Here is a 21,272-nt window from a genome sequence, read left to right on the forward strand (position 1 = left end):
TGTTAAGCTTCTTCTAGTTAAAGATGAATTACTGTATATGGCCAAGGGATCTGGTTGTTCCCTCTATTAAGTTGTAACAGGCCTATATGATAAAATGTGCAATATCCTCTGAGAGGTTTCTCCTGTACTGTCTTATTTATTTGCTGAGTTGCTGATAGAATATATTATATTCTGTGAATACATGCGAGAGTGTTGTTTTAACAAGGAAAGGATACATTTGCACTGGTTTATATCCTCTTGGTATTTATATGCTGCTTCTACCTAATGCTGTAGGGCAAATCTGAATTATCAGAATAGCTATGGGTAGATGCTACTTACTACTGACTAAAACATTTCTTTCCTGCATCAAAGTGTCTCCTGTCTATGGTGTAATATGTCACTGTTGCAATATGTTTATCCATGTCAAACTATTGCATTGCAACACAAACAGAGGCGCTCTGATCTATAAAAGTATTTTGATCAGTAGTAACCAACAGCTGCCTTTGTTCTATTTTTAAATAATTAAATAAAATATTTCAGCTGTGTTAGGTCATATGCTATGCACATGTGCTACTGAAAGGTCATGAAACTGAATAAAAATATAAGATTTAGGAGAGAAATGTCCCTTCAAAATATGTACTTTAAATTTACTGTTGCAGTAGATAACTGTAATATTTGGGTTTTATTCTATATCAGAATGGAAACAAACTTTGTAATGTGCAAGTCCCTAACTAACAAAAATTCTAAGGTTATTATAAGTGTCAATGTGACACATCTTTATGAGTATTTGGAGCCAACACATGAACAAGGAGGATTTCAAGACTAGGCTTTATTAAAACTAACTTTATTGGATATCATACTGTAGAAGGATACATAAAATATGTGCTGATTATGTCATAATATTTCAGTAGAATGTACATGCTCTCTGACTATTTTAGCATTTGTTGTTCTGAGCTTGTTTGAGACAGTACAAATGTACAAGAGTTCAGAGGTAACAACAGCATCTGTTGGGAAACCTTTAATCTTGATTTTCAATACTTAATATGCATGACGCTCATATATTTGCACAACAGAAAACTGAAGTTTGTAAAGACTGTATCAGGTCATATGAAAACGAAGTAAAATTTCAGATTTCCTATTTACATTTAACTTGTTTATAAGGTCTGATGGCAGTGTTTGAAGATTATACGCAACTTAGTATTATAATACATATAGAATGGACCTTTACTTTTCCATCTTGATCTTCAGTTAACTTCAATGCATGTCGCTAGATTTTGTTCAGCTCTAATTGTTCATAAGCTTTTTGCAAGTAAAGCAGTGTTTGCCACATGACCTGAGAAAAGTGAAAGGTGAATGTATCATATTTGTGTTTCCAGTCAGCAACTGAACACAAAGGTTGTGCAAATAGAACAAATGTTGTCATTTCAGTCCTAGAAATGGTGCCACCCAGTTAGAGCTTTTTGCAACACTTTCGTTAGAAAAAAGTTCATTTTAACAGCATTTCTCAAAACCTCAGTGCTCATCAGACACTTTTCTGTAAATGCACGTGAAAAACCAGAGTGAGCAGACAGATGTCTTTGCACATCTATTTCTGTGTCAAATTAGGCCACTCAAGCTAATCCTTTGAAAGGAAACATACTCTGTTTCCTTTCCATTTGAAACTCTGTTTATTTAAGAAAATCCTGTCTTTTTCTTGTACAGAATATGACCATTAAATGGTTCATATTTCTTAAAATAAGTGCTTTCTTCAACAATCTTGTAGTATGATCATACTTCCTGATTTTCTGCTGGCATCCAGCAGATCGTCTTTGACCTGCTTTATCTGTTTTGGGTAGGATTGGTGGGGTTTTTTTGTTTGCTTTGTTTAGTTTAAGGCGTGGTGATACGGATACCAAATTTGCCTTCTCTTTATTTTGATTTTTTCATTCTGCTATTGAAGACTGGCTTCAGAGACCTAAAGCTGTTTTTCTATTTTTCTTTTATTCTTCTTCACTTCTCTGCAGTTTTAAGGGGTTTATATATTTTAGTGTAGATTGCTAATGGAAAAGTGTTTTCATATTGGCTTATTTTATTTCCCCACAAACTCATCAATAAGAATACCAATATTGTTCTTTTGAATACAGTTCTAGAACAACATGTAGAATGGGTGTATATGTACATATACTTGTCTATGCCTTACAAGTAAAGCCACATTTCTTTTTATGTTCATTAGGTCTTCCTTTTAAAGTACTAATATTTTGAAAGCTTTTCAGGCCAAAAGTGTTGGCACTACTTATATATATGCAAGACTTTTGTGTTTTACTGGAGCAATATAATTTACTTATGAAGAGTGCATTTTGTTGTAATGTATATGCTGTTATATTTTATAGGTTGCTTTCTCTACTTATGGCATATATTTCTCTAGTATGTGATAGGAAAAAGTTAGTATCAGCAAGCTTTATTACAGATATTCGTAGCTGATAATTATACACTTCTGTTCACATTGCCACAGTATGTATTTGCACAGTAAAAATATATACATGTAAACACAGTGATAGTTCTTCGTATTTGCCTTCTGGCAAACAATATATTTCTGTTCTGCTGAGTATGTTAATATGTAAAAGATGTTTAAATTATGTAAAAGGTGTTTAAATTATGGGTGTGAATAATTGACAGACTTTAAAAAAGGGAGGGGTAGGGAGGAAGGGGAAAGAAAAAAAGATTAAAAAGCCCCAACAACTTTCTTCAGAGAGTTACCTTTTATTTTTATAATTCTTTATGCAAACCCTTGCTTACATAGTTCTTGCTTTTGAAATTGTTTTGGGCATGTCTGTTGAGTTAGTGTAGCATCAGTTTCAGGTGTCTGTATTTTGGGGAGAAGAGAAGAGAGAATGGTCTGAGGTCTGTTCAGGTTAAAATGATTAAAATTCTTGTATACACACACACACACACACACACACACACACACACACACATGCTTCATGCTTTTTGGCCATTTGTGAGTCATGGAGCAAAGACTCATGGCTGAGCTGGGGTGTGGATGTATGTGTTTGGGGGATATTAGGTTGTGTTGTAAACTAGACCCCCAGATACATATGGGTCAAAATAAACTTCAGATGTTTGAGGGAATACTGGTCTTGTTTTGATTTTTTGCACTTTTTTTGGTCTAAACTTTGCTATACCCCACTTGCTACCTATCCATCCAAATAACTATCGCTGTTCTGTAATTCCTTTTGTTAGCACCAACTTTGAAATAATTTGATAGAAGAGATAAGAATGATGAAGGAGGTATTATTACTCAGGAAATATAGCAGACCTAATCCTGTTGCCAGTTTCATTTGACCTTGCCACTGGAGTCTCTAGTCGTAACTTGTAATTGATATCAATAATAATCTTAAGAACTATGTGAGAGGACGTTACCATTCCCAGTAAGTTCAGGACAGGTCAAAAGCAGCCCAGCTTTGCTATTTTCTAGCAAATCTCATGCCAAATACCAATTGTCCAGTTGGTATAAGAGGTCAATCTTGGTGAAAGCCCTGAGGTAAAACAGCATAAGAAGTTTTACTCAATATATAACCAACATTGATTGTAACATGAAAATGATAAATATAGGTAACTGTAGTCTTAAAAATCCTTCACTGAGTGAGTGTTCATGTTCAGGAGCTGATTAGGATTTCACAAATTCGAAAAACCATAGAGCACCTAAGAAGAGAAAATGAATATAAAAGAGAAAATTAATAAAGAGAAAACTAACTCTTAAATCAAAACCAGTAGTTATCGGTCTGGAACTGGTTAATCATGAGTGTTTGTTTCAGACATAGGAAAATAATGGTAATACCAGCACATATATACAAAGATGAAATCAAAGATTGGTTTGACGCTTAGTTGGTAAACAGATTGTGCTCATAAACTTGAATAACTGCTAAAAATAGTGTATATTAAAGTTGAGATTAAGGGGTCCACTATAGGCAAGCCTGGCAGTGGGCACTGTCAAAAAAACTCCAGTGGTGGTAAAACTGCCTGATATTCAGGATTGTTATTTCTGGAACAACATTCTCAAAACTGTTCACGTGACTTGAAATTATCTAGACAATTAAAAAAAATCAGATCATCTATTTGTGAAAGATTTAATGAAGAGATTCATATGTGGGAAGGGTATACTTAAGTTATTGGAAAAATTTCAGAATTGGTTCAAAACCATGACTCTCTTCTATAAAGGATAAAGTGAAGTTAAATTCTATTTAACATCATCTTATTTCCAGTATAAGACAGAACAGAAGATGCATGTACTTGAGATGTGCTCTAAGAAGGAATTGATCTCTCTGCCATGACAAGCATGTTATTGGACATGCAGCAGAGCACTTAGCAGTCTGTCCAGAAAAGTCTCCTAATGCTGTTCGGAGAGAGAATCTAAGGAATTTAATGACATAAGATATGCAAAAGAACAGTCTGGGCTATACAAGAATCATTAAAACCTCATTTATACTCTGAAATGTTTAAAGAACAAGAAGTATACATTTGGATTAATTTTTTAAAATTATTAATTGAACAGACTTATGTAAAAGAGTGATATTGTTGCAACCTAACTGCAGTAATATAAGTGCGTGTTATAAAAGCACGTAATTGAAAATATACTTAGTAGATAGTTATGAAACAAAGACCGGCAAACTGAAAATGGCAGATGTACACTGAATCACAAGTACTGGGGATGTTGTTACCGGAAGGGTTCCTATTTATGACTTCAGTGAACTGCTGGAGACCGTAACTTCTGTGCTCTACCTCTTATGTTTCTCTTTATTGTGCTTAAGATTGTTGAAAAGTAGTAATTTTATCCAGAGATTTAAATTTAAAACTATAGTTAGAAATATGTGTTTATATAGACTTCATAAAATTCCAGGTAGCATACGTGTGCTTTTCTTAAAATTGATTGTTTTCTGATAGTCATTTCCGTGTTTAACCCAAATAGATCCTTGAAAGTACATGTTCTTAATTACATTTCACAGTTTTACATTGCACCTTCAAATGAACAAATTTATAATTTACTTTTTGTGCTCTGTTCTTGTTTCTTAGATAATTATGCATTTTGTAATCTGCATATGACCACTTTTTAAAATTGAATCGTTTCCTTCAAGCAGCAAGATACTCATATGTTCTAGCTAATACGAAAAGCTATATCATTATTGGTAACTAATTGTTTTAAGATTGATGCATTACCAGTCTGGTTTGAAAGCTTTTAATACAGGTGTGTTTTGAACGCACTTTGTGTGTTTCTGTAGAAGTGAACTAGGGGACCTCTGAAGATGCACAGAATTATCCCACACCGTTGCTTAGCTCAGTGTGAGAACAAGTCCTTCTGCTTGTGCTGCTCTGTATTTTCTGCTCCTCTTAAAAGATAGCTGACAAGATCTGTTTAAAAATAGCAGGCCAAGGGCAGGTGACAAAATGTCACACAAGCAGCACCTGGTCCAGTGACAGCCTGGAGGGAGGAAAAAAACAAACCCAGATGTCACAGATACGATTCTATTTCTGAAGCTGGTCAAACAGCAGAATTTCAACTTCAGCAAAGGAAAAGAGGGGTCCCATCCAAACATTATGCATTCAAATTTTACTATATTTTTTCATAGCAGTTCCCTCTTTTCTATTACTAGTATTAGTTTATAAGTATATTTTATACACCTTTTTTCCTTACAAGTAATATCTGTAAACTCATGCTCATTAGTATGCTGTTAAGGAAGGAATTAATGGGGAATTAATGTCAATCTGGCAAGATTTCTAAACTATTTTAGCACAAGCTTATATTAATTGAAATAATAGCAGCTTTAATGTTTCTGCAGTACCAGATTTATGTGAAAATATGTATAGGAGAATTATGTCTGTAATTAGGAAATCTGAAGAAGTTAATGAAGATCCCTTTAAGAAGCTTTGCTCAGAGCATTGGAAAGTAAATATGAAAATTTTATTTACCTTCCTTCTGCCCCCACTTCTTTCTGGAGGTGCTGTTTTCTTTATAGGCTTATTGTAGCAGCACTTTAAATGTATTTTATTCAAAAGAATGAGAAAATTGTAATGTGAAGAAAATATATATTTGCTTTTCTTAAGCTGCTTGTGGCAGTTTCATAAGTGTACTGAAACTTCTTGTTGCATCTGTTCAGAAAGAATATTAATTACAGCACAGCAGTCTCTGTGACTGGAAACAGAAGGCTTTTGATAGCAACTAAAAATGTTGGAGGAGATTGGCTTTAGTTCTGCTTTGTCAAAGCTTATTTGTTAAAACCTGGTTTTGCGGAAGTACAGGAACTTAATGCTTTATACTGGTTCTTCAGGATAGTGAGTGGATCTTGAGCTCCCGTGGTTGAATGTCAAGGTAGTGAAGAAAAGTAAACTGCCTTCTGCCTTGGTCTTCAAACAACCACAAATCTAGAGATAGGGAGAGCAATGGGTTACAACACTTGTAACTTATGTACATTACTTTATTGAAATAAATTATTATGTGGCTATAATGTTCATTTTATATCTTTTTTTTCAAATACTAATATAAATTACAGCTTTCAAATTGTTTTGGGAGATTTACTTAAAGTCCTGTTACAAAGTTTATTCAGGATAAGTTTTTAATACTTCAGCTCAGTTAAATAGTATCTAAAACTAAAGCTACTCTGAAGAGTGGTAGAGTTGGCTCATTTCTTGATTTGGCAATAAAAGCAGATTTCTGTGGACTAAGTGTCCTTTGAAAGACAGTAACCGTGTATGAATTTGTTTGCACTTAGTTCCTGAAGTCATCACAGATATTCTTAGGCCAACCTTTTAATTGTTAAATCTCACCTGAGAAAATTGGTACTATTTTGCATCTCTCTAGCTTCCTGGAAACTGGCACCAGCAGAGTTCGTTTCAATTTTATGGTGAACCTTTTGTGTATGATGGTCCCATATTATGGGTCAAGAATAAATATTTTTAAAGTGTATATGAATGTAGTCCATGAGAACAATGCTCCCTCCAATCCACTATTTTTCCTCTACTAAATACTAAGTGATAGCAGATTCTTAGGAAAGAGTACAAAAACAGGGCAAGCATTCTGTCTCCAACAGTCTGTTAACTCAAGAGCTTCTGGTGTCCCAGGTAGTATGGAAAAAACATTTATTATATATATTTTTACAGATTTTATTTATTTTTACTAAGTGGAGCTTTTATAATGCTGAATTCATTATTTGAAGCCTACTATAAATGGCATAACCACAGCAAGGTTGAACTTTGAGGCCTTATTTTTGAAGGGTAAACATAATACTTTCCCACTACAAAGGGATGTTTTAAAAACCAATTATTTCTTTGTTTATTATGTGATTTTCGAGTATTTTAAGTACATAACACTAAAGGTACTCTATGGTGTTAAATATTGTAAATATGTATTCTTGGGAGGTTGTCTTCAGTAGATGGAAGATTTGTCTACCCTGACTGTTCATCCCCTTTAGCAATTATTCTTATTAATAAATTTAATTCAATTTTGAAATAAAAACATTAAAAATAGCTTTTATTTATATTGCAGGGCGTATGGGAATAAACTTCCATCATCCAGGAACAGACAATATTATGGCTCTTAATAGTAAGTAGCTAATATCTAGTGATTAATATTGTCATGTTGAATATTATTGCTTACATTTACTGTTATGTAGCTATACAATCAGACATAAATATGTGTAATAATATTTGCACAGAAGTTTATATGCACTCTCTTAAAATTATTTTTGTAAATCAGTCATCTCTGATTTTATTGGTAGAATTGGTGATTCTTTATATTGGCCTTTGAATAGTTTGTGTATTCCACAGGAAGCTTTATAACATCTGCTATAGATAGTGTTGCAAAACATTCTCTGTTGTTTCCTCTTTTGTGGGTGTATATGTGTGTTAAATCTGTAACTTTAATTTCTGATATCTCTTCAGATATATTTCTTGTTGGGATGAGTTGTTACAAGTTTTGCACTCATTTACATTGGCTGATGGAATTTACTTTGTTGTTTTCCCTAAAACATTAAGTAGACAGGACTGGAGGGATGTTTAGACATCTCAGTAAGGAAGAAAAAGTGTGGAGCTGAACTTCACTGAAAGATTACTGGGTTTTGTTTGTTTCGGAAAATAAATATAAATACAAAAAAAAATCCAGTCATGAATCTATGCATTCAAAAAACCTGCCAAAATGGATTTGGAAGCTCTAGAGACAGCTAGCCTTGCATCATATAGGAGGGGTGCATGGTGGATGGGATGTTAGGCACCACCAGCTTAATGTAGAACTGAACTATGCAAATCAAAGCATAGGGTTTTTTGTCCATCTAATCCTAAGGACTGCTAACTATTTTGAAATGTCCATTTTTGCTTACAATATTGTATCAGAGGCATTAGGATTAATTTACGAATTTCTCTAAAATTTTTTACCTTTGTGCTGTTTATGTAAGTTATACTGTATATGGTTGAAAACTGCATGGTTTTGTGTAGGACCAAACAGAATTAGAAAATAACTTATAAATGTGAAGAACTGGGTATTTGTAATAGACAGCATGCAAAGGTTTTAACATTTAGCTTTAAATGCCAAATTTGGAACCTATAAGACTTTGTGCTCTTTGTCTTAGTTCTACACTGTCAATGATGAGGTGATACTTTGCAGTTTCTGTTGTCATAGTTGATATATATGCCTCATTTTCTTATGGGCACATGAAATTACTGGAAATGAAGTAATTAATTGGGAGAAATGCTCCATTTAATTAAGGTCTTTATTAAAAAAGGAAGCTGTTTGAGTGGGTGTGTATGCACATAAATAAATTCTACACAGGACAGTCTGCTGCTGTTTGACATGAATTCTGGACACAGAATTTATTTGTTGTTTTAATGTAGGCATTTCAATAAGCTGATTGCAAGAGTAATATAATTGTGAGGATGGGAGATTATAATTGAATTTTGAGATATTTTTAAACATTGACAGTTACTATGAAATATATAGCAGTATTTCTTACATTGTCTTATAGAGTTTTTTGAAAGACAGGAACAAAAAACTGATAGAAAAAGCTATACTGTGTATGGTAATATATCAGATCAGGGTTGTTTCATTTTGGGTCAACTCACTTTTATCCTAAATGAATGAATGTATTCTATTCTGATTTCTGTCATTTCTAGATAAACTTTAAAAATAAAAATTTTGCCTTTTTAATGGAAAAAAATATTTCAGAAAGTATTTCTTCCCATCTAATCCCTTTGAAATTTTTACAGCAGCTCTAAAATTGTCTAATTGTTTGTAAAAAGTAACGATCCTTTGCAGCTGTAGTCCTGGTGTATGTCTAAAATACTAGCTTAGCTAATTGAGGGATCTAAACAAAATATATTTATGCATTTCCAGTATTTAAAATGTTATGGGTTTATTTGAAATATTAACTGTTTACAGACTTACATAAACCTGGAATCATAAATATGCAACTCATGCAAAATAGTAGTGATTGTTCTTTTGAGTGAAATTCAGCACAAATCAAAAGTCTGGGTAGGTTCCCATATATTTTTTCCTCTTCTGCACCTCTTCTCTCTCCCATTCTTTACTAGGTGAGGCCACACCATTTTTGGCCATTACTAAGAGCCCAGAAGCTAGAATTACTGTAGCATGAAACCTGTTGGTTTTTGCTCTTAAATCTTTGAGAAGTTGAGAATAAAAACAAGTATTCAAGTACATAAGATTAAAAATTACTTTCTGTGATATAAATTTTCTGTTTATGCAGCTAAAACTGAGAAATTTAGAACTATGTAATTCCCATGTGATCTTTGTCATAGGGAAATATACTACAGAAAGTTAGTTCAAGAAGAAATAATCTTTCCTGTGCTAGAATGGTTGTGATTTGGGTTTAAAAAAAGTAAGTAAAATAAAATAAAAACTCCCAAAAGATATTTCATCCCACTAATTTTTGGAACAATTTGGAGAACTTACATAACTTCTTTAAATCATAATACTTGTAATATCTATATATAGTTTATGTGAAACCAAACCCTGTGCTGGATCTGCAAATCCAGCCTTCACATTCTATTTATAGTCATTGCTACAGAAGCATTTTTCTCTTTTCCTGTGAAGAGACAGTAATACTACTTATGATTTATTAGACTGATTTATTTATTAAGAATTATTAAGATTTATTACTCAAGTTCTCACTAACAATGTACTCCATCTTTCAAAGCTGGGAGACAGCATAGGCGCATGCCAACAGCAATGTAAAGCTTTACTTCATTGTTGTAGGGAAAGGGGAAGTTTTTTCAGGGGTGTTGGTCTCTTTAGCTACTTCTCATCCTTTATGGCAACACTTTTAACTGTACTTAAGCTGGTGTTCTTATTTACTGATTACAGCCTTTTGAAACTAGGGGGTTTCCTGACTGCCTGTTTTGAGCTACTATCTGTAAATGTTGAAGGGGATTGTTTGGTCTGAGGGAAGGTGTTGCTTAGTTGGCTACTACCACTGTTTTGTTCATCTTTGTGCAAAGCTATAAATCATCATAATCTCAAAGCTCTGAGTTCTGAAATAATAAAATTAGGAAAATAAATTATTTAAAAATGCATAATCATTATCTCGTCTTGTCATTAATGGCATTATGCTTGTGTATATACACAAGAATAGAGTTGCACATGTGTATAAGTGTGTTTATATTGTAGAGGTGCTTGAAGTTCTCTGTCAGAATTAGGCTTCTATTGAGAAATGCGATGTTCAAATGTCAAGACATCTGAGCATAATCCTAAAGAACATCGGAACAAAAGGAAAATGCAAATATTTAGATTTGAAGCGTTGTTCGAAGGGTAAAGACTATAGTGTTTGTCTGTACTAGCTCTAATTGAAATTTCTGTAACTGAAGAAGTGTTTTTAATCAAGTAATGACATCGGTTGTTAATTTTTTAATAATGTAATTCATACTGAGCTAAACAGTAGAATTTTTATAGACTTTCATTTACAGCACCTTATTAAATACAATTGATACCGTAATTTCTAGGAGAAATGTGGCATAAATTGATTTTAGTTATGTAAACTAATGTATGGACTTAAAGAGAAACCATACACTGCTACTTTTAGTAGATGTTTGCAATATTAATTAAATCATGTTTACAATACTAAGTAAAACCTGAGAATAAATTAACTTAAAGGCATCCTCCATCCCCTTCTCTTGCTAGTATTCACTCCCATTTGCAGTCATACGTTTCTGCAGCCATTGCTTCTGTTTGGGAGACACTGGACGTTGTCTTGAGTTAATATGTACTCCTTCTTAATGAGCTATATGAATAGGACTGAATGATCAGCATTAATACATGTGCTAGGTAGTAAGCTATCTTTAATGCTTCTTGTGAACTCCAGAAATCCAACAATAACCTTCAGTGGGAGAGAAGTATAGCAGGTGAAAAAGTGAGCTGGGGAATAAATGAGGGTGTGTGATCTTTCTAAAGAAGCACTAAATTGTACTGCTGGGACTCCGAATGAACTTCTGTAGAATGAGTTTAGTTTAAAGGTAGTCAAACCAACAAATGAGAAAAACCCCTTTGTGATATGCTGAAATTTTGTTTTTCCTAAAGCTCTTCTGCACAGTGACTTTGCACTGCTGTTGGGCTTCAAATGTTCCATCTGCTTCCAATGTTCATTCTTGTCTCATATGAAAATGTGTCATCTGTGAGGTCTGGTACTATTTAATTTCCATCTGACTGTCGTCTTTTCATTAGTGTCATTTAGTTCTGTTTGTTCTGAGTAAAATAATTTGAAAAACACAAGTCAAGGGTTTGGGGCATATTTTCAGACGCTTGGGGCATCTTTTTAGATGTTTGTGTAGAAATTTTGGTTTTGTTTTATTAATGTAGATAGTAATTATGTGGGGAAGTCATCATGCCATGACAGAAAATGTAATGGCAGCAAACAATTTCATTTTTTATTTTCCTGCTTCTGTTGGTTTTAAAATTGCCATGTCTCCTTAAGAGCTAATGTACTTGGCTCTTCCTATATTCTGATGGATTGTTTTCAAGTACATATAGTGTTTAGATGTAATGAAATTGCTGAAATAGCATTTTATATTTAATTTTTTTCCTGGTGCTATTGGTATACCTTGAAATGAACCACTCTGAATAGAAGATTTATTGAATTATTTTTGTCTTGCAAAATCTTGGGTTGGCAGTTTAATAGCTAATAAAAGCTTGTTTTTTGTAGTGATAATATTCTGGGAGAATATGCAGCTAAATTTCAAGAGGCATCACTCTCATCTAATAATTTGTTTACCTGCCTATAGGAATTTACTGAGCTCTTCAGCCCAATTGCCATTGTATCATTTACTAATGTGTTACTAGCTTATCAACATAGAAGGAATAATAGGAAAGAATAAAAGACACTGAGATTGCTAATAAGGTTTGCAAAACTAGGCCTAATTTAATTGTGAATAAATCAGAGTTTATTTAACTAGAGGGGAAAAAAATGAATGATATTAACTTGACCTAGCAAAGGCAGCAGACTCCCAGAGTGTGCGAATTGTCACTTTACACATAACCTTGTCAAGTTTTTCGGAACCAGCTTTACCAACAGTTAGTATTGATGCTGTCTTGGGGGCTGTGAGGTGGACTAGCTGGTATCTCAGTCTCTTCTATACTTGTTTAATATAAAAAAAGGGACGAGGGGAGGGGGGCAGCGAAGCAAGAAAACATGCTTTTTCGTCTGTCTTCCCTTCAGTTTTTTTATATTAGCATCTGTATGTTCTGAGATCTGATTTGGTTATTACTGAAGGCAGTATCTCTTATTAGAGGCTGCAAGTCTTTTTCTAGAAGTTTTCTTAAGTTATCTTCCTTTTAATCCAACTTTATAGCTCTTTATTGCCTTCTTGTTTGTTTGTTGTTGTTTTTTTCCCCCCACCATTTTGCCTGACTCATAACCTCACTAATGTGCTTTCCTTTCATCTGTGTGATCCTTTCTGTTGTGGGTGAGTGCCATCTGTTTCTGCAGAATTTTAAGAACAAGATTTGCCAGGCTATTCCACAAGCAATATATGTGATGTAGAAGAGATGAGGCAGCAGTCTAGGATGAAGTATGGTAAATTGGAAGCAATTTGAAGGAAGTTCCTATCAGCCTGGCTTTTAGAAATGTTTTATTATTCATCTATTTTTTTAAACTAAACTAAACTAAACTAAGTAAGCCTTCCCTCCTGCACAGACGCTTGGCTGCTCAGTATGCCTAAGGAAGGAAGACCTAAGCTGTTTAAACAATAGTTCTGAGTATCAAGTGGAGTTCACATGTTTGATCAAGTGTTTGAGGTCCAGCGTGTGGGCCTTAATCTACACGCATGCTGTATGCAGTTGTATTTTTCCAATGATGGGATTCAATTTTATATGTATGTCAGTGTATGTTATCAGGAAAATTGTTGTAATGCTTGCATTGCTAGCATTGGAGAAAAGGTGAAGCAGAAAGGACTGTTGAGGCTAATATCACCAAATTATCACAGCACCTATCTGCACATCCAGCCCATCTATCAGTGGAAATTAAGAGTGGTTCAAAAGGTGATTCTCAGATAAGCAATAATTCATACTAATTCAAATTATTTGGATTATGTTTTCATTCAAAGACCTCTTTAAAAAAGACTGGAGGACAAAAGTCTTGTTCTTTGTAAGCAGCTTTTCTAGCCATAGAAAAAGGGAAAGAAAGAGCATTATTTTTTTAAACAAGTTGTTCTGTTGCATTGCTTCTTATGAAAAGTAACCCCTCAAATCTCAAGTGCTGAAACATGCTGAAGTAAAAACAATTACAAATGCTACCCCTGAAAAAGTGGGGTGAGTGTTCTGCAAATGACAGTTTACTATATAGAAAACTTTCATTGGAAGCAAATAGATTTCTGTGCACGTAAAGCTCAGTACAAACATACTATGGCAAGGAACCCAAAAATTAATATAGTCAACCAAGTTTAATTATTTATTTTCCCAAATGTAATTCTTATTTTTCCCCATACATTTATGCGCATGACTTACTGAGTTTTATCATGTCAAGTGTATTAGCTTTCTGCTTATCTAGATAAAACACATAAATTGTTATTCAAGAAATAGTATTTTTTATGCAGTAAACTCATGCTGATTCAAACGTTGGCCTCATCTTTGTATGCAAACTGCTTTTGTCAACCCTGAATCCTATTTTAGTTAGTAAAAATATTTAATTTATTCTCAATACGTTTATGTGCATATAATTTTTTTACATTGATTACTACAGATTAATTTACTCAAACTGCTTCTGCTTTAGCTACAGCCTTTCATATACCTACAACTGTATGAAAATCCACTCTTTAAATTAAAAAATATTCCTTACCTAGCTCTTATTGAGTGATTTTTCAGTGATATGGTAGATAACTTTTAAAATTGTAAAGATGTAAATAAACTTTATTTATGTACATTATAGGAAATGAAATGACTGAAATTAACAAAGTCCAGAATGTTTCCTGAAGGAACTTTGAATATGTAGCCCAAAGTTTAAAAGTCTGGTATGTTACAAAGATGCAATATTCATGCATCTCATCTCAGAATTTTATTATGACCCAAAGGAAATCTTCAAGGCAGTTGATAGAAATTCTTTGTTGCATGCACTTCTTGCATCTGCGTTTCTTATGTGCACACAAATACTTGATCTCAATCTATGTATTCTAATGACATAAAAATAGAATTCCTAAATTATTCTGTTCATTTGCTTTCTGTTACTTCAACAAAGCAAGTTCTTCAGTGAGTTCAAGGTGTGTGCTACAGAGATATTGTTATAGCAAAGATACATTGCATAATTATACTTGATTCTATCACCTTCTCTCAGTTTGTAAATTCATTTTTTACTGACATTGCATTTTATTTATAAACTTCCAGATCTCTAAGAGCTTGAGATCTCCAATATTCAAAAGAAAAAACTTGACATGTTTTCCTTTCTGATCGTAGAAAGTTATTGGACAACTCATAGTGTCCTAAAGCAAGTATTGTTCTGAATTGCTGCCTGCTTCAAGATTACAAATAAGTTTTTCAAGTCACAAGTAAGATTCTGGTCCCTTATAAATCAAGGAGGTTCCCAGTCTTCTCAAATAAACTTTCCTTTAGCCCTTCTAGTTCCAAAATTTCAAATCTGGATATGTTGACTTTTCTTTCATAGATATAATGCTATTTTAAGTCAATTTTCTTAGAAATGTATATCTTTGACATTGTGGACACATTATTGCATGAACAAGTTAAGTACCAACAATGAAAAATGTTTTTAAAAATCTCAAAATACTTTCTATTAAGTCTTTCATAAAATATAATAGTACAAATAAATGGTGTCGCTTCCTTCTGTATTTGAAATCACCTGATCAGATTCAATTTTAGCTATGATATGGAAAGAGTGTACATCTAGTTCTTTTTAGTTAATGTGCTATGGATTCACAGATGTATTATTCCCCTGAAATGCTATTTGATCCATATACAATGTGCAGATCCAATCCCATATTGCAATAAAGGAACGAAAAAAAAATCAGAAAAGAAGTCTTACTGAGATCAGATGTCAGTAAAGTGTAAGTCACTGTCTTATTTGGCACATAAGATCTCATGGCTCAAACATTTCAGTTCCTCTAAAATAAGAAAAATTTTTAACAGGTGTGCCTAAACAGTAAAGACTATTTTCATGGTCCAGTGTAATTCAATAACATTATAATAAATGTGTTTTCTGTTTCTTTAGTTTGTTAGAGTTCTCCCAGTAAGGAGCATCATGCAGTCTTCAGGCTCTAGCACAAATTAATCCTGTCCATACCTCTGCTGAAATCTTTGAAGAGGATATTTCACAGCTTGTCAGTTTTACATCGCTGTTAGAATCTGATTTAAAAGACATGTCAACTGATTAATTTGGCCATATTATCTCCTATATGAACATACTGGAAGTACATCAGCTTGTCTATAGATTTTAATTATCCCATTTTTAATAAGGTTTGATGCATTTGAAAAGGTTCTCCAGAAATTTTCTCTTGTGAGTTATTAAGCCATAATGAAGCTGCTGAAAGCTTTTGAGCTGCTTGATGTAGGTGAACAATGCTTAAGTTTCTATACAGAGCATTTTCTCGATAGTAGTGATAGTAATATGTTGAATAAATATCAGCATGTGATTGATTGGATTCCTAAAAAAATATGTTTTAAGAAGGTGACTGCGTTTCTGTCATGCTTGTTAATTGTTCTGCCAACTTTCTCCCTTGTGTAGCTAGCTGTCTTCCCAGGGGAACTTCTCCCCACAGTTTCTGATCCATAAAAATTGAACCTTTAACTAGGGATTAAACTGTTAGAGTGGATACTCATTGTTTCACATGACTAACATCTGTTGTCTCCAGGAGATGAAGTAAATTGGGTTTTGTTTTCACAAGTGTTTCTTAACTTCAAAGGCTTGGTTCACAGGGATATTGAACTATACATTATTATTACTCTCACTTACTAGTGTATTGTGTCAGCATTTAATCTAATCATGTCAGACGATACACGTTTCTGGATTGAGCTTTTGTGGAGTCATCACTGATGCTTATTTTTCCCAGATGCCTCTGATTTTTATTTTGTATTGTCTTATAACTGAAGTGTATTACAAGCCTTATATGAGTATAGCCAGCCCAGTTACAGGTGTGATTTGAGACCAGAACAGTAAACTAGGAGCCCTAAAGCATGCTTTGCTTTTTTTTTTTTTTTTTTTTTTTTTTTAAGCCTTGGGTAAAGCTAATGAGGCTGATAATGAACATCAGCTTCACTGCTCTGTTTCAATTTTCTCTATCCTTTTTGGAAGCTTCAACTTTGTTTGTTTGTTTTCCACTTAGCTATGCTTTTTCCTTTTTTTTTTTTTTTGTATTATCAAAATCGTGAACTACTAGAATACAACTTTCTCTGGATCTTATAAGTGTTCGTTCTTATAGTCTGTCTCTACTGTGGCTGTACTGAGTTACCAAGAGATTAAAGAAGCTGAAATGCTCTAGTTTAGGGAGGAAAAGGCTGAAGGTGAATGTGATGGAGCCTTAGAAAAATCCCAGGGGAATGCAAACCTGCTGTTCACCATGTTCCACAGAGCTAGAACTAATGGGGCAACTGTTGAAACTTGTGGTAGACCCATTTAAAATTCACAAAAGGAAGTGCTTTTGTAGTTTACTTTTGGAACTTACTGCTACAGGAATTTGTGGAAACAAATAGTATCAGCAGGTTGAAAAAAGCATTAGACAAATTGTTAGCAAAAGCTCTTTAAGCAGGTATTAGAAGTAGGTGAGAATGTCTCTTAACATCCAATTCATCCAGTGACTATGAATGCTAAGGTAATAGAGGAGAAACATATCACTAACAGTGGCCAGTCTAACATGCTCTTTCTAATGTCACTATTGACAACTGAATACATATCTGGATGGTTCACTGGTCTTCCTCAACAAGGCATTGCATATGAGCTCTCATAGGTGTTCTAGCTGACCTATATGGTTCATGTCTACGTTTTAACACACACTAAGTTTATAAGAATATTTTTTTAGTCAAAGTCCTTTCTTTTCTGTAGGTTGTCACTTGGTTTCATCTTTTTCAAATAAATTGCAGAGCACCTGCCTTACTACTAATAATTCTGAGAAATCATTTGTGCAATTCTGGTATTTATTTACATGGTTTGCTTTTATCACACAAATTACACAATGTTCCTTTTTGTGTTAGAACCTTCCAACACAAACAACAGGGCAAAACTAAACATTCCCAGCCTCAGCAGTGAGCTCAAGAGTAAAGGTGGTTTACTTGTTGATATACAATAAGCAATGTTCTGTTGCTTGACTGTGGTCTTGGTTTTCAGGATGTATATTATCTGAGCAAAGTAACTTTAAACAGTAGAGTAACTTCCCTTGTCCACAGAACTTTTTTTTTCTCTTGCCAACATTGTCACACTGTGGATGTTCTAGTCCTCTGCCTTTCCAGGCAAGGGTTGTTAGGTCACTGCTTCCTCCTGAATCCTTGAGGGCTGTCTTGTGTGGATATGTGCTTCCATGTGTCATGAAGCTATGCGCATCTCATAAACCATGTTATCTCAAGAGTTTTGTGGCTCTTCATAAAATATTGTGTGTTCTTATGCCACCAGTAGACCTCTTCTCCCTTGACTGTCAGATAGATGTTTGCAAAATGCAAGCCTTTAAAGTTCCTTTTCATCAGTTTCATATAGCTTTCTTCGAGATGCAGTTAAAATTTGAGCATTTCAGTTGAGTGTGTTTTAATTTATTGCAGCAATGGGTACCCTTAGCTGCAGGCTTTGGGGAATTCCAGTAGCATTAGAACTAAATTTCCTTAATTGCATTGCAATATTTGGAGTTTGAAGAGTTTGTTTTGCTTGTTTGTTAAAAGCTTAGAGTTTTGTTCTTCAATATACAGTTTCACATTTGTAAAAATACACTCAACTTCTGGGGTGAGGTAATAGTTTGAGGAGAGTTATCAGGTGGTAAAAAAGAATGTATTGTTCCTTTGTATTTGAGTACATGCAATTTGTAACACAGTGGTTATGTAACTTTCTACCTGTCAGTTAAAGAAAGTTGCAAAGGGGTGGAGAAACACTAACACAGTGGTGATGGTTCTGGGAGTTGCGGACTGATCAGTGCCTGCTTGCAACAACTTCACATTTTACATGGGAAAATGTGCTCATCATTTCTTAAAGCAGCTATGTTTTGATCAATACTGTAATGTTCTGTGAGGTACCTAGGAAAGAATTGCTTTTGTGTTGAATTTTTGCAACATATAATGAGATGGGGTTTTGTGCAAAATGACGTTTGTATTTGGCACCAAAACCAGTACATGGGAGTGGCATCTTCGGTGGTGGGTACAATTTTGGGAGCTCCTAGTCTCTTCTGTCTTTCGTTGGAATTACTTAAGAAGAAAAGTAAATCCAGATATATAATGCTGGTAATTTCTTCGGAGTAGTGAAATAAATTTCTTTTTGGGTTCCAAATGTCTTAATTCAAGAATAATTTCTAAATTGTTTATTTTTTTAAATATTCACTCAAATTGGAGGCATTACGAAATTTACCCCATGAACCATTCCTTCTATTAAGTCTGTCGTGCTCTCAACTTTGACTTATGAACAAGATGGCTATTTTTTAACTTCTCATGTGACACATTCTTATTTTGCATCCTGTGTAAACAACATAATAAAGCATGTGTTGACATTTTTAAGTTGCTGTGATGGGTAACTGTCAGCCTGTTGGAAAAAATAAGATTTTAATGTAGACACCAGATAAAAATGAGTTAATTTTCAAATTATGTGTCTGTATGTATAAAATATAAGCAACAATAGTGAAACTTCACCTTCTTTGAGTATTTAACTGCGATGCAATGTTTTTAAATCAGCAAAAGCTGACAAGGTTGTCTTCCTGTTTAAGTGGATTGCACTGTTTTCCCCCTAGAATTTACTTTTTACTAATTGTAAATATACATTCAGTAGAACTTCTTTATGAGCATAAAGATTATGTGTGTGAGTGCATAGATAGATAAAAGTAATATTACATAGTGCACTATAACATGGAAGTGTTATAATACATGAATGACAATAGATTATTTTTAAATTTACAGAAGTCAGTGGTAGATTTCTGCCATCATGTACTCTTACCTTGTTCAGAGCCTTAATGTTTATATTAAGCATAGAAAGCTTGCTTTTCTTAAAAAGAAACATGGGAGTATTTTTCATCTCATACTAAAGTTATTTAATTTTTAGTATTCTATCAATTCTATTTGAAATTCCTCTCAAAGCATGTTGGTAGCTATACCTTGGTACATGCTTACTTTTTGGTGTATGTATGGGCAGTCAAGATGAGGACTTGCTGCATGATGCCTGACAGTAGTTCTTTGTCATCATAATAAGTAATGAAATACAGCTTTAGCTGTAACTAGAAAGGAGGAGGATTAATTTTATTCTTGGTGCAAAGCCAATTCCAGTATTAATTCCTCCTGTTGCTTGCTGTGCAAGGAGCAGAGTCTGTTTCAGGGTTTACCAACTGCCTCACTGTGGCTGAATAGTTGTTCACACAAACAGCTTCTACTGTCTTTATGTTAAACATAAATTGTGAAGCAGTTCTTTATCATAGTCCTTGAAATTTTTAAATCTTCCTAATGAAAAACTCATGTAGTTGCTCTTCTGTGGCCTTACTGATGGCAGGAGAAAAAGACACAGGTGTATGGTGTCTGAGACCATGTTTCTCCAAGGCTTGAGGAAGAAGCTACTTGGATAGAAGAGAGGTTACTAGTGCCTGTGCTGAAGGAGGTTCAGCCTTGTTATGGGTAGCCCCTGAGGCCACTGAGGTGACAGGCCCTGAGGTGACAGCTAGGGGACCAGTCATCAGATTAGTAGTACTCAACTAGCCACAAGTGATCTGTCACGTAATTGTGGGCCAAAGAAAAGTAGCTAGGGAAGTGGAGAGGTATGGTAGGACACCCCTGGAAGTGTGTTCGAATATGGAAATAAAAAAATGGGGTTTATGGTAGAGGAGGACACTTGGGGTGTAGAAGGAGGGCATGGGAACTAAATGAGGTGGGCCAAGGGCTGTAGGGAGAGCTAAAGGAATCGCAGCTAAAACCTGGGCACGTGTGTTAGTTTTGGAAATAACAGATGGGGTTGGGAGGGAAGAGGAACAAACACAGTATTGCAATGTAGAGAGAAAGAAACAAAACAGGGCTCTGTTACCTATTGCCTAAGATCACTTTCTGTTGAAAATCTCTACCTGATCCTAGTCTTCCACATTTGATTACCTTGTAAAACCACTGATATCTTTTGTGAACAGATTGAAGTCCCTGTGTAGGAGACACTGTTTTCCAGATTATTTTATGATATTCTAAAATTTCAGGTCAAAAAAAATGCTGGGTTTTGCATTTCTTGTTATATTACAAATTATGCTTCTGCACTTGTACAACATTGTGGATTTTGCCATTGATACATGTCTCATTGAAATGCTGTATTATTGATGCTGGTAGTTATAAAGAGGTTTTTCAATCTGTTTTTATTTGTCTGAACATACTGGCTATTGAGTTCATATTGTTTTGGTAGGATTTTAGTATTTACAGATAGTTAATTATTTAAATTGAAACATAATCAGAAAATATGTTCTCCACAACTAACTAATAAAATGCAAAATTAATTCTTTTAATTAGGATTACTGTTGATGATGTTTATTGACTCTTAAAACCATAATCCTAAATTATTATTTTATAGTATTGTAAGTCTGGTGTGCCTGATATTTTTTTTTAATACCTTTGCTATGTAGAAAAATTGCACAGCAGATATGTTCCTTTTTTTTTTTTCCCCTTCTTCTCACCACCC

The 21,272-nt window shown here is 34.0% G+C and overlaps 1 protein-coding gene across 7 annotated transcripts in view; it reads left to right on the top strand.

Annotated features, from left to right (window-relative positions):
• The window catches only part of CPEB3 (cytoplasmic polyadenylation element binding protein 3), a 97,762-nt gene that overhangs the window by 37,730 nt on the left and 38,760 nt on the right, over nt 1-21,272 (top strand). For all 7 annotated transcript variants that reach the window (XM_026851206.1, XM_026851207.1, XM_026851211.1 and 4 more), the window contains exon 4: nt 7,496-7,552. In XM_026851206.1, the coding sequence (XP_026707007.1) occupies nt 7,496-7,552 (57 nt within the window). The remainder of the gene's footprint in view (nt 1-7,495; nt 7,553-21,272) is intronic.

The sequence above is a fragment of the Athene cunicularia genome, assembly GCF_003259725.1.
Source record: "Athene cunicularia isolate RWA chromosome 6 unlocalized genomic scaffold, athCun1 chr6_part1, whole genome shotgun sequence".
Lineage (NCBI taxonomy): Eukaryota > Metazoa > Chordata > Aves > Strigiformes > Strigidae > Athene > Athene cunicularia.